The sequence below is a fragment of the Bombus impatiens genome, unplaced genomic scaffold, assembly GCF_000188095.3.
Source record: "Bombus impatiens unplaced genomic scaffold, BIMP_2.2 scf_0344, whole genome shotgun sequence".
Classification (NCBI taxonomy): domain Eukaryota; kingdom Metazoa; phylum Arthropoda; class Insecta; order Hymenoptera; family Apidae; genus Bombus; species Bombus impatiens.
In genome coordinates, this window is record NT_176763.1 from 675855 (window position 1) to 688205 (window position 12351).

Genomic DNA, 12351 nt, shown 5'->3' on the forward strand with positions numbered 1-12351 from the left:
ATAGAGGTTATGTTATTCTGACTTCCCTTGTGTTGTTTTTAATATTTCTTTTCTAAGCGATATTATCGGTAGGAATGTAATTGTGAATTAAAATATTATCAAATGTGTTCAGGTTTATCTGCTCCGTAGTTGCAATTAATACTACATTTTTAATATTTCTAAATGCATTTACTCGATGCGGTTTGTATGGTAGTTAACTTATCGGTCGAGAAACACATTTTTCTTTATTGTAAGGTATTTTCATAGACGATACTTTTTTCTAATATTAATATATATTATATATATGTAGATAGATATTATTATATAAATTGAAATACATTATTCCGATTGTATATATTAAATAAAATTTTTCAAATGCCATTATTGTTGAGTGTTAAATAATTTCAACTTCTGTTATCTAAAATTATCAAGAATGAATCCGAATAAGTACTCACGCGGCGCTATTTCTTTTTATTTAACATTATCTGTTTATGCTTATAGTTGTTCAGTGATATGTGTACTTATACGTATAATGAATGTATATTAAATAGATGAATAAATAAATGTATGTGTTCATATTTTACATACTTTAAGTGTGTTGTATCTTTATTCATTATTATTATTATTTTCTATCTTAGGTGGTTGGAATATAAACCCTATGGCACAGTGATCAGTGGTACAAAAATTCTTCCCTTTAAAGTTCCATTGAAAGAGGTGAGTGTTCTTCTTAATAAACAATTGAAATTTGTAATTTAATATATAGGTTCCGTACCCTTTCGCGCATACCTTAACTTTTCGTTTCTAATAAATTTACAAACTGCAATGTTCTCGACAATAAGTTTACTAATTATAAGTGGAAAATATGTAATATAGTTATATGATTTTTATAATTGCAATTGTAAATGTAATTACAAGTTTACCGTTTAAATATGTTTGAAATTTGATTCAAATGTTTTTTAAAGGTTTTTTTTTATTTATAGTAATTCAAATATAGTTTTTCAAAGAATTTATTTCTTTTTAACGACCTATAATTTTTTTATGCAATATAGGATACAAACTATAAAATACACAAAACTGAAAGATAAATAAAAATTTATGATTGAATGGAATAATTAAGTTATCTTGCAATTGAAATATTTCTTGCGTTATTGAAATAATTAAAATATACAATTACCATCAGAATAAGCAGAATCGAAGTGGAATAAGATACGTATTACTCGAGAAATTTTATCTTGTTTTAAATATTTTGAAATTTGAAGCTTAAAGTTTCTTTAAAAGAAAGTTAGAAAAATGATTTTCATTTGCAAATCGTGTTTTTAGAACCGTCGCTGTTAAACGCATGGTCGATGTCGTCGAAGTCGCTTTACTGTGTTTCTTTTTCTCTTACCTTTCATAGTAAATCAAACATCCTCTTCGCGGGGGTCGTGGCGGCTTCGAAGCTGAGATAAGATCGCATCGAATTCCAGAAATAGAGGATACAGTGCCGGTATCCATACGCGTTGGTGCGTCTCGTACGACTTAGGTATGCGTGTACACGTTCCGAGATACGTGGCACGGGCCACCGTGAAATCGATGCATGCCAGTGGTATAGAAACCATTTTTATTTACAGTAACATTGATCGATAAGGTACAAATAATGAGACATGTGACAAATTGATATTTGAGTCTCTTTCATAATGATTTAATAAATGATAATTAGACTGCTAATATTTATGCAAATTTATTTTTTTACAAATATGTATATAGCTACTCATTCGTATAGTATATTAGACATATATAACATAGATGCAGACAATATTTAGACACATATAGATAACATATATTTGTTGCTTTGTGTAAGAGGGGATGATTTAATTATCGTGTTGTATATTCTATGAAAATATGATGCATTTATTGTAGCTTGAAAATATGTCAATAATTCTTTGTTAAATACTTCTATTGTACGGTCAAATGTTATTGTTAGAAAGAAATTGTTATTTATAGCACTGTGTACGAATATGTAATTAGAAAAATGAAACCTAGATGTCGCACTTATTAAATATTAACTATTCATTTTCAATAAAAATAGAAAATGAAACTAGGAGTTGATTTAAAATATATATACTAGGCGTGAAAAAAATGTGTGTGTTCATTGGATAAAAATTGGTTCTATACCACTGGTGTGGCATTGGGAACGAGGGAGGCTTGTTTGTCGATGGACCGTGTTAGTAACGGTAAGGTGGGAAAGGCACCTCCGTGAGATCTGGTATCGGTCCAAGCCAAATTGCTGTATTGTTGCATGTCCTGACTCCAGCGTAGATATAAACAAGCTTGATGTATGCACACACTTCGTTCGATACGCGCGGCAGTGCTTTTTGGATCGTGAATAGCCCAGCTCGATTGTTTGCCTAGTAGCTGAACAAAGTGCGATCGTACGCTCCCATGCTGGTTGCCGCTGTGTGATGTATGTATCGCAGTCGTGCTGTGATCTAGCGGCATTCACTGAAGTTTGTTGATTTTCAGGATACGTATACGTACGTGATTCAGTGACATCTTTTCTTCGTTTTTCTGCTTACTTTTATTAAGGTAACGGTTCTTAGATTGTATCTTTATATCGAAAGATTTGTAATTTGATTATGGACAATTTCGAGAGATACTAGGAAATAAAAATTGTTTGATATATTAAATAATATCTTCAATTGTTGCTGATGAATAATAGATAATGTCTGGGTTAAGCTACTTCTTCTTCAGTCTTCTTCATCTTTATATTGGAAGATTTAGATTAAGGATAATTCGATGGATAATCTAAAAGAAGTTTGGGTTAAGCCACTTTGATTTAGAATATTTCGTCTTAATTTTTATTTTATATTTTGTGTAATACATATCATCAGAATACATATTAGGATACTCTCCGGATTAGGATATCAGTTGACGGTTCATATACAAACAAAAGTATCGAATGAAACAATTTTGAAGGTATTTCTCCTAAATATAAGAACTACCTGCCTTTGGAATTGAGAATGACTGTATAGAGACGTTCATTGTGGACTTGAGTGTTTTACAGATGTAATGAAAAGTGGTATCAACGATGAATAGATTTCCATGTGAAAATCGGCGTTAGCAATCGGATACGCGCGGCTGGAGACGAGTCAGGAGGGCACCGCTATTCCCGTTTGTTTCGAGTCATTTAATTTCCGTCTAACTCCAAGCGAACCGGTTTTTCTCGTCTACCGACGTCCCCTGGACCAACAGCGGACAGTTGCAAATAAGTTCGGAACCTTTTTGGCCGGGATTGACCGCTATGCATATAGGCGTGCATGCATACGCAAAATAGGAGGGTGCCCCGACTAATTGATTCTGGCGTCGCGGGCATTACATAAAACAAGTCGAAGCGAGGGCCAGGAATTGGAGTTGGGTTGATTGGGCCCGTTGCGCCGGCCGCGGGGGGCCACTCGTTAATAGGGCCCTGAAATACCCGTGCGAGCTCGTGGCCGCGTGTGCTTGTGCTCTCTCTTTCTCTCTTTTCTTCTTCTTTCTTCTCCTCTTCTTCTTCTCTCCTCTCCTCTCCTCTCCTCTCTTCTCATCTCTTCTCTTCTCTTCTCTTCTCTTCTCCTGTTTTCGTGTTCGTGCTCGTGCTCGTGCTCTCGTACTCGTGCCAGCACCCATTCTCGCTCACCTCTGCGCCTTGAGACCGCACGACGGACCGCTTCTTCATCTTCTATAAGAACGTGTAACAAATATCGGCTCACACGAAACGTGATACCGTCTTCGCCGACACGCTGTACGCTTTCTACCTTTCTCTCCCCCTTTACTTTCTTTTCTTTTCTTTTCATTTTTTTCACTCCGGACACCGTCCTCGATGAATTTAAGCCGATAACCCCTAGTCACCATATACATTGTAAAAGATGCGCTTTAAAGTCGATTTTAATTTTGGATTGAATTTCGTACGCGTGTAATTTGCCAAGGAATCGGTGGATGGAGGATGCTTGACGAGGATCGTTCTGGAAGCTCGCCTCGCGATGGCTTAGCTTTAGGCTAACGCGGCCTTGGCTTTTAGGTTTTACGTTGTATGTACGTACTTGTCGTTGTTTCACACTACTATTCTTTTACACGATCGATGCTATAATTCATGCATTTAATGTACTGCATCTCCTTCGTCTTTGGTTCTATTCCTGTAATCTTCTATCATCTAATCTAATCAATCGCTTGCTGATATTATTGCTTATTTAGATATTGTGTCAATAGTTCCAGTTAGCGTTTATGATAGTTATTTGTTGAGCTTGAGTTTATCACATAAACATTCTTTTCTTTCATCCTTTGCACAAGGTTTTTTATTATATTTATTATTATATTTATTATTATTATATTTATTATTATATTATATTTATTATTATTTTTATTACGTTTTAAACGAGCTGTGGAAGAAGAGAACGATAATTATTATTATTATTATTACGATATTATTATTATTATATTTATTATTATATTATATTTATTATTATTTTTATTACGTTTTAAACGAGCGGTGGAAGAAGAGAACGATAATAGAGGTACTAATAATTAATATTAGTATACATACAATTGGTACTAATAATTAATATTAGTATACATGCAACTTTCCTGTGAATTATTCTTATATATTCGTTATAATCAGGTAGTTTGACTAATCCGAACGAGGGTTGTGATTTCTTCCATTAACAGTGGGAGCACATTTACCAATATTTTACTCGTTATACGAGTACGAGTAGTCGTGCTAATTTATTAGAATTACATAATCAAACCACTTTTTGATCGAATTTGCGATAAATTTAATATTTCACATTTATCCACTTAACTCTGCTCGTCTTGTATATTACGAGTTTCATAAGGCTTATTTATTGTGAGAAAAGATGCAGCACGAAAGATAAATGACTAAAAGATGAAATGATAGACATGGTTATACGTGTTACTTGCAGTATGTCAGCAGCGAAGAATATTGAAATGTTTTCATCGCTCGTGCCGATGTTTATCGCTTCGAAAGTTCTTTTTTCGTTTGCATTTCATAAAGTGAGCGTAGATACTCGCTATATATACGCGAATCTTTCATTCAGCACGTTGCTATTTAATATTACAGTGAAAAATAAATATAAGGTAGAATGCTCGTTATTAAAATTAACAACAATCGTACATTTAAAATCAATTTAATGTTAATTGAATTAATACTATTGAAAGTGGAATGAATATATAGATAATGAATTATATTGTATTGATGGATAGATTAACAATAGAGTAAAATATGTATAGACGGAGACAAATTTTCTCATTCTTTAGCACAAAAGGAATGATGTAAATGTTAGAAATCAGAAGGCAGATAGGCACACACACACATGCATACATATCGGATCGTATAGTATTCCTTCATTCTTACCATTCCATGCAGTTCAGCCAGAATACCTGAGATTTTCCCTTGAGACCGTTCAACCGCAGTAGGCAAATTCTGCATGTTGAAGAAGAATATTAATTTCTGACTTAAGTTCAGGTTGGAATCCACTCGAAAATGGATAGGTTGTCTTCGTGGGTGATATCTGTATTTCAACCCTTGGAAATCTTCAAAATTCAGATCGCTATCGTGTTAACTTCTCGGTTACATTCAGGCTAACCACCCTCGTTGTTTTCACGGAGGTAAAAGTCACTTTGCTTTGTCTCGAGAGTTCGTGATTTCGTGTATTTTGTCACAAACCTTGTGTATTACAGGAAAATATGATTTATCTATTTTATTTATTTAAATAAATCTGTGTTGGACGTATTTTTCCTACTGCAATAATTCATAAATTAATTAGATTATTTCAGATAATAATTATCAATTGTATCGGTTGAAATAATTCATAGAAACGGGAATGAATATAGTACGAGTAACATCAGTCACGAATCTTCCTTTTTCCTTCCTTTTTTCGAGAATTATTAGGTCGTCCGAAAAGTTACTTTCGTTTTATAAGGAAATAATAGACGCACAATGTTTTTCTTTTATATTAATTTATTGCATTATGCACGAACATAATAATAGAAATAGAACGAAATGGATCATACCTAATTCAATAAAATAATATAAAACAGAAGTTGTTGTTCGTCTGTTATCGCCTTATGAAACGAAAGAAGCTTTTCGCATAACCTAATACTTTCAATACTCTGTTGCTAAACTAACGTAGCTTTTATTAGTTTGTTCTACTGCTTTAATATAATTTGATTCGAAAAACTCCATTCTTCGATACATATAAATTAAAGAAGCTCACTTGACGGATGATCTATGATAAAATTAGCATCTTTCTTGTAAATAACTTTGTAACGTGGATGCCTTCAGAATGAAATCTCCGTCAATATTTATGATGCGAACCTTTCTTCCAGAGGAATTCATGTAGATATACGATTTAACATGCGCGATGATTTGTCTGATTAATAATACAGGCTGTAATAATTCATAAAGTTTTTACACCATGCGATTTGCTCGTAGCCGAGGGATCGTCGAACACGTAAAAATCGAAGAAACATTAAAAATCTTCAAAATTACGCGTCGAAGACATCGAATTAATTTGTCAGGCATACCGAAACCATCATTCACCGCTGCCATACGTGATATTTTGCTAGCGCATGTCGCACAGCACTGCAAACATTTTTTTCAGATATGATTTATGAACAAGTCCCTGGCAAACTTTGTAGTGAAGAATGTATTCGTGTCATGGTCCGGACTTCGTGTTTCTCGGACTTTTTGGCTTTCGTTTCGTTCTTCTTCTTTTTTCCTTTTTTTTTTCCTTTTTTTCTTTCAGCGAAATGTTAAGTAACGGGCTTCGACGATGGTAATCGGTTTGTTCACTGTCGGAAGTAATAAACGGCGGTATTGTGCCTTGTCGTAGACGCTAATCTCGCGGGCAAACACACGATTTCATGGTGGAGGAATTATGGTTGTGCGCAACTTTTATCCCAAACTTTCGAAATCTGTCCGAATACAAACATCGTGCTGTCCATTTACAAATCTAGGACGGGCAGGAACTTTAACTTTTCTGATATTGAATTGCCGAACATTTTTTGACACCTAACATTTTTTAATTGCCAAAATGGGTGTCCCTTTAAGCGAGAATAAGGTCATACTTGATTATACTAATGGTATTTTAAAATCATGGCAAACTGTTAAATGAGTAATTCTTTCGTTATGCAATTAATCTATTGAATTAAATAACTCAATTTATTGCAATCGTTTCGAATTATCGAGAAAGAAATCGTAAAAATATGAAAGTATTTTGAAATTTTCATAAAAAATTCTCTTCATTCTACATCGCCTGTAAAAGCAGGAAGACAGAAGGACTTTCTCAATGGAAATTGATAATAACTTTCTTGTTTCTTATCAATGTCATAATCTATCTCGTACACATTATACAAAATACGATTATCAGCTAATGGTAAAATAAATCTAACAACTTCAATTAATATATCAGAAGAAACTACTCGAAACTTGCATGACATTGTTCAAACCACGTTAAATCAACAATACGTAAATTTACTCGTTTTATACCACCTCCTCGTTCGACACTCGAGTGGATACATAATTTACCACGACTATGTTCATATAAACATGCTCAATCTCCGAAGAGCTTTATTTATTTAGCCACTATTCACGTGTTTATTAATTCCCGCGATTTTTCGATTCTGGCGTATTCTTTGAACAGATCTATTGGCTTGCAACGAGGTGGGCCTGATGTCCTATGTTATTAAACGATGGTAAATGTTTGTTTAACACTCGTGATGCGCAACGATGAGTACAATTTCCCATCTTCCCATAGCCGTAGAAGGGAACTTCGCGAAAGGGATGAACGCCAAAGACTGGGCGAAAGAAAGAGAGAAGGAGACGGCGATTGTAATTTATGCCGAAGTTAGCGAGCAACTTCGATGACTTTGTAAAATATTACTGATCCCCGTTTCGGAGATCTTATCTGGCTCCGACACCGCGCTCCGTTTCGTCGGAACGCCTTCTTTCTCTTCTTCTTCGTCTTCTTCGTCCGCCTCTTCTTCTAGCAGGCTGGCGCCTGTAAGGGGATCGTGCGTCACGTCGAGAGACCCACTGCGCTACAGCGATTTTGCTCTCCAAGTTCCACGACGATCGACACCGAGGAAACCATATAAACATGTCATTCGTTGATAGAACTTGTTCGCCTTACATAGCTCTTCTCTGCACTGTCGCGAATCTCTATACGCAATCGTCGTCGAACATTTGTAGAAATCGAGCGACGGCTGAAGGAACAAGAGATATCGTAAAATAGTTTTATGTATTGAGAAGATCAAGTTCTAATATTTTCGTCTGCTAGTAAAGAAATAAAGCTGAGTGGAAGTACATGTAGTTAAACGAAACTTTAGTTAATGCATGATTCATGAAATTTCGTCTGATTGAATCGATTTGTTTGAACACGAGCTTCTATTACGTGAACGAAAAATCATGGATATCGAGAGAAATAGAACGGGCTACTGTTCCAAGAACTCCAATTAACCAGACCAATAGAGAATACTGGGATAAAATGAGGAATCTAAATCGTTTTATTAAATTTTGTATATGAGTATATCTCTACCTGAACATAGGCAAACATTAATTTTGTCAAGATCATCTACAAATTTTTAGCGATTGTGAAGGACAGAAATGTGGAAAATCGGTCATTTTATGCGAAAATATATAAAATATACAAGGTACTCGTTATAACTTTTAATAAATAAAAAACAAACGTCTCTGTCTAACTTCTATTTCTTCGGTTGTATTCGTAAAAGTATAAATTTGCATAAAAATCCGTAGACAATCGTATGAACGTTTGACTACACGAAACATGATAATACATAAAATGACACCGCTATGTATTCATACGGGGGAAAGATTCCGAGTTTTATACGTGTCCAGTGTTAGGATAAAAAAAGGCAAACGTTATAGAGGGAGGTGACTCGGCGACTAACGTGAAAGTAGGTAACAAATTGACGAAAAGATAGTAAAAGTTTTTGTCGGGTCCCAACGCGGTCATCGCGTGGTTCCAGGTGTGGTTGCCGAAGGGGGTGGTCGAAACATAGGGTTTTAGATACCGTGGGGCAGAGCGGAGCACGCCACGGAGGACACTTTTGTTTCGTACTTTAGTGTCACGCTGTCCCATCCATCGCGTTTCATCAGATATGGTAGCTGGGCCACAGCCTATCTCTGCTAGATGAGATGGCGAGTGTCCATCTCGAGGCCCTCTCTTTCCGGGAACCCCGCGGAGTAAAGGAGATCTTGCAGTAGCCAACCTTATCTTCCTGCCCGATCGTGTTTCGCCGTTTCTCTTATTTTGCGAGCCATCGTTACGCGCAGGTACTATGTACTTACTGCCGTATGTGGGTGCGTGGTCTGTTGCATACGCGTGCAACCAATCCGCCTGGTTGATGTTTACCTGCTCACGGATATTGCGTTCTACGAAATCATTACAGAGGTGGAATTATTACCTAGAATTTGCTAAGTACTTTCTTTTCATAATTACGCTACTATGTGTGTATGTGTTGTTTATACGTATCTTTTTTGCATAACTCTAGGAAGCTTAAAACGTTAAAATATTGCGCTCTTAGAAGCTAAATCTTTTTTTTTTTTGCTTCTATCTTAGAGGCTTATTCTGCTATTCAGGTATTCTGTTATTCCATTAATTGGTTTAATTAAAAATTAGATGACAAAATGGATTACAAGTTAGTAGATCTAGTTAGGCAAAATTCAATTTATATTATGCAGCGTAAAAATTGTACGATGCATTGTATATAAAATATGTCTGTGTGTGGATAAGTAACTTCTTATTGGGCCGAATGCAAGAACGTAATATTTCATAATACAAAATTGTTGAGTTTTATAATGCGAAGATAAATCCTTTGGTATAATATTCAAATATTCCATATAACAAACTGTGCATATAAAAATCCTTTATTTTACTTTACTTTGATCGATTCTGGCCGTTTGACAGAGATAAGAAACTCGCGGTTTCCACGGTATTCAACAGTCTGATATAAATTCGTCCAAAGAGAATAGATCCCGGAATATTGCTTGGATATGTAGGATCTTTGTCCTTTTAACGTCGAAGTCTTACCATTCCACCTAGAACCATTCCCGGATGTACCGAGTGACATTCATTTAAACAATACTATGTGCTTGTGTTCAATCGTTAAGGGAACATAATGACATCGGCTATACGTGTACTGGGGACTCCCTTTAATACAAACGCATCGAATAATGGCTTACAGACGTCCCGTAAGGAATTTCTCATAGACCGACGACGATCGTTGAGGGGCAATAGTGTTACTTTTCTTTTATCTCTCCACTCTCTCTCTCCTCGTCCACCTCCATCAGATTCGCGTTTCTTATATCCGACATTACTATATCCGCTGGAATGCAGCATCCGTTTGAATTGTAGCTACAATACGTGTATAGAGAGGAATGAGTTCGACGAAAGAGGGGGAAGACAGAGAGAATGGGGAAGAAAAGAACATTTGTGAATTCGGTAGTTTGGATGTCTCCGATGCACTAGGGTCTGGAAGACGCGGCAGTGGCTTTATGCTTCTGGTACATAAATTTCTTGTGAATGGCGCGCGTATGAGCCAGCGCCCACCGTTCTGTTCTACCTGCCTCTCCTTTCACCCCCTCTGTCCCCACAGACATTTTCCCTTTTTTCCCCTCTTTGTCCTTCTTCGCGGTATCCTTTCGTTTTCGTCTGATTTTCTCCTCTTCCTCTATATCTTCGGTTAACCCTAGTTTTCCTCTTTCTTCCCATCTTTCATCTGAGAGTTTTGAGGCTTTCACAGATCGAGTTATCACGGTTAACATTGTCATACTTAGCACTGTTGTAGATGTCTTCGTTGCGTTCAACGCTGTTCGAGACTTCTAACTATAAGTCGTGTCCAGGAGGGAGAAGTTTGGAACTTTCTCTTGTTGGACGCAGTTTGCGTCTCGAAACCTCAAACGGTTTTGGACGCAGCAACGTTATCTACAACAGCGTTAAATGTAACATCTTTCATCAGATGCCGCAGCGGCACGCGAAGAAATTGTCAAATTTATAATCTGTTGGCTGTTTTCCTCCACGTTATTTCTTCACCGTCGTTCCCTGATTTGTTCGCGACAAGGGAAACGGAGGTAAACGGTGCATCGTAAATCTGCGCGTTATATCGAGAAAATTGGCGTTTAGGTACATGCGATCGCGTACAAACGATCGAATGGATAACGTTGGGAAGTAATTTCGTTGATCGAGTACATGCGTGCTCGCCGGCTGTTTCGTCCACAAAAATGAACTTCTTGGCAATGCGGTCGGATAGAATGCGGCACCGATGGGGATGACAAAAGTGGGCGTATATTTGGGGGTGATTGGTGCGGTGCCACGAGCGCGTACGCCGCCGCTTAAAAGATCCAAAGGAACTCCTTGCACGACCTGCAAAGAAAGGCTGACGAGGCGGAGTCGTTCAGCCAGGAAACAAACATTTGTTTAAACGATCCCGACAAGTCACGGTCGTAAATACCTGCGAGTCGTTAATCTTATTTTTGGTCGTGCCGGCTTGTTCGTTAATGTATAATGTATTCTCACCCCTGTAGCTAAAACAATCAACTGGACGGACCCAGGAATCGCCGGTGAAAGGTACGCCAGGGAAATAACGCCTGTGAGTGTAATACGGATTAGGTGTATAGATTATAGGTTACCGAATTCATCTTCTTGTCGGCGAAATTGATTCTTCGGTCAGTTTTTTGGCTGAAATTTATGACTGTCAGCTGGATGTCCGTTAGGTGCTTGGCCATAATAGATTCCTTTTTCGTAATGTCGTGATTTATTTGTCGAATGGAATTTTAAACCTTCGAACGTTGATTTAACGAGGTATGAATTACGATTATGTGGATTAAGATTGATTATTTTATAATTTCCAATTAATAAACGAAGCAAAGCGTTCTTTATTCGGATACATACGTTTCACTCCAATACGTTTCAAATTTGCTTTACACGCGTCCACTAGATTAGCATAATCGATTTGTTAAAGAAAAGAGGAATAAATACCGAACGTTTCGACATTTCATTCGGGATAATTTTAAATGGTTGTTCTATTCGTTTATAGAACAATGTGAAACGAGTTAAAAGAATTATTTGCCTGTTCCCGAGCATAAGTCACTATTCGAAGTAGGAATTCCAAAAAAAGTGGTAGCCTCCCAGCAGCATTTAGGTTTGTCGGTTCGGTTGCCATTTGTCGTATAGAAGGAAAGACCACCGGAGACAACGAGAAACAAATTCGAGGAACAAATTCGTAAGACAGCAGACGTGAAGGATCGCGAACCTCGGCTCGTTCGTCTGGAGCGAAGAGAAGAGCGGCGGGACCCCCCGAAGCGTGCGGACCGCCCCG

General features: G+C 36.8%; 1 protein-coding gene across 1 annotated transcript in view; it reads left to right on the forward strand.

Annotated features, from left to right (window-relative positions):
* LOC100746418 (RNA/RNP complex-1-interacting phosphatase) overlaps window positions 1–12351 on the forward strand; it is a 44403-nt gene that overhangs the window by 327 nt on the left and 31725 nt on the right. The window contains exon 2 of the mRNA XM_003489572.4: window positions 618–693. Coding sequence (XP_003489620.1) covers window positions 618–693 — 76 coding nt within the window. The remainder of the gene's footprint in view (window positions 1–617; window positions 694–12351) is intronic.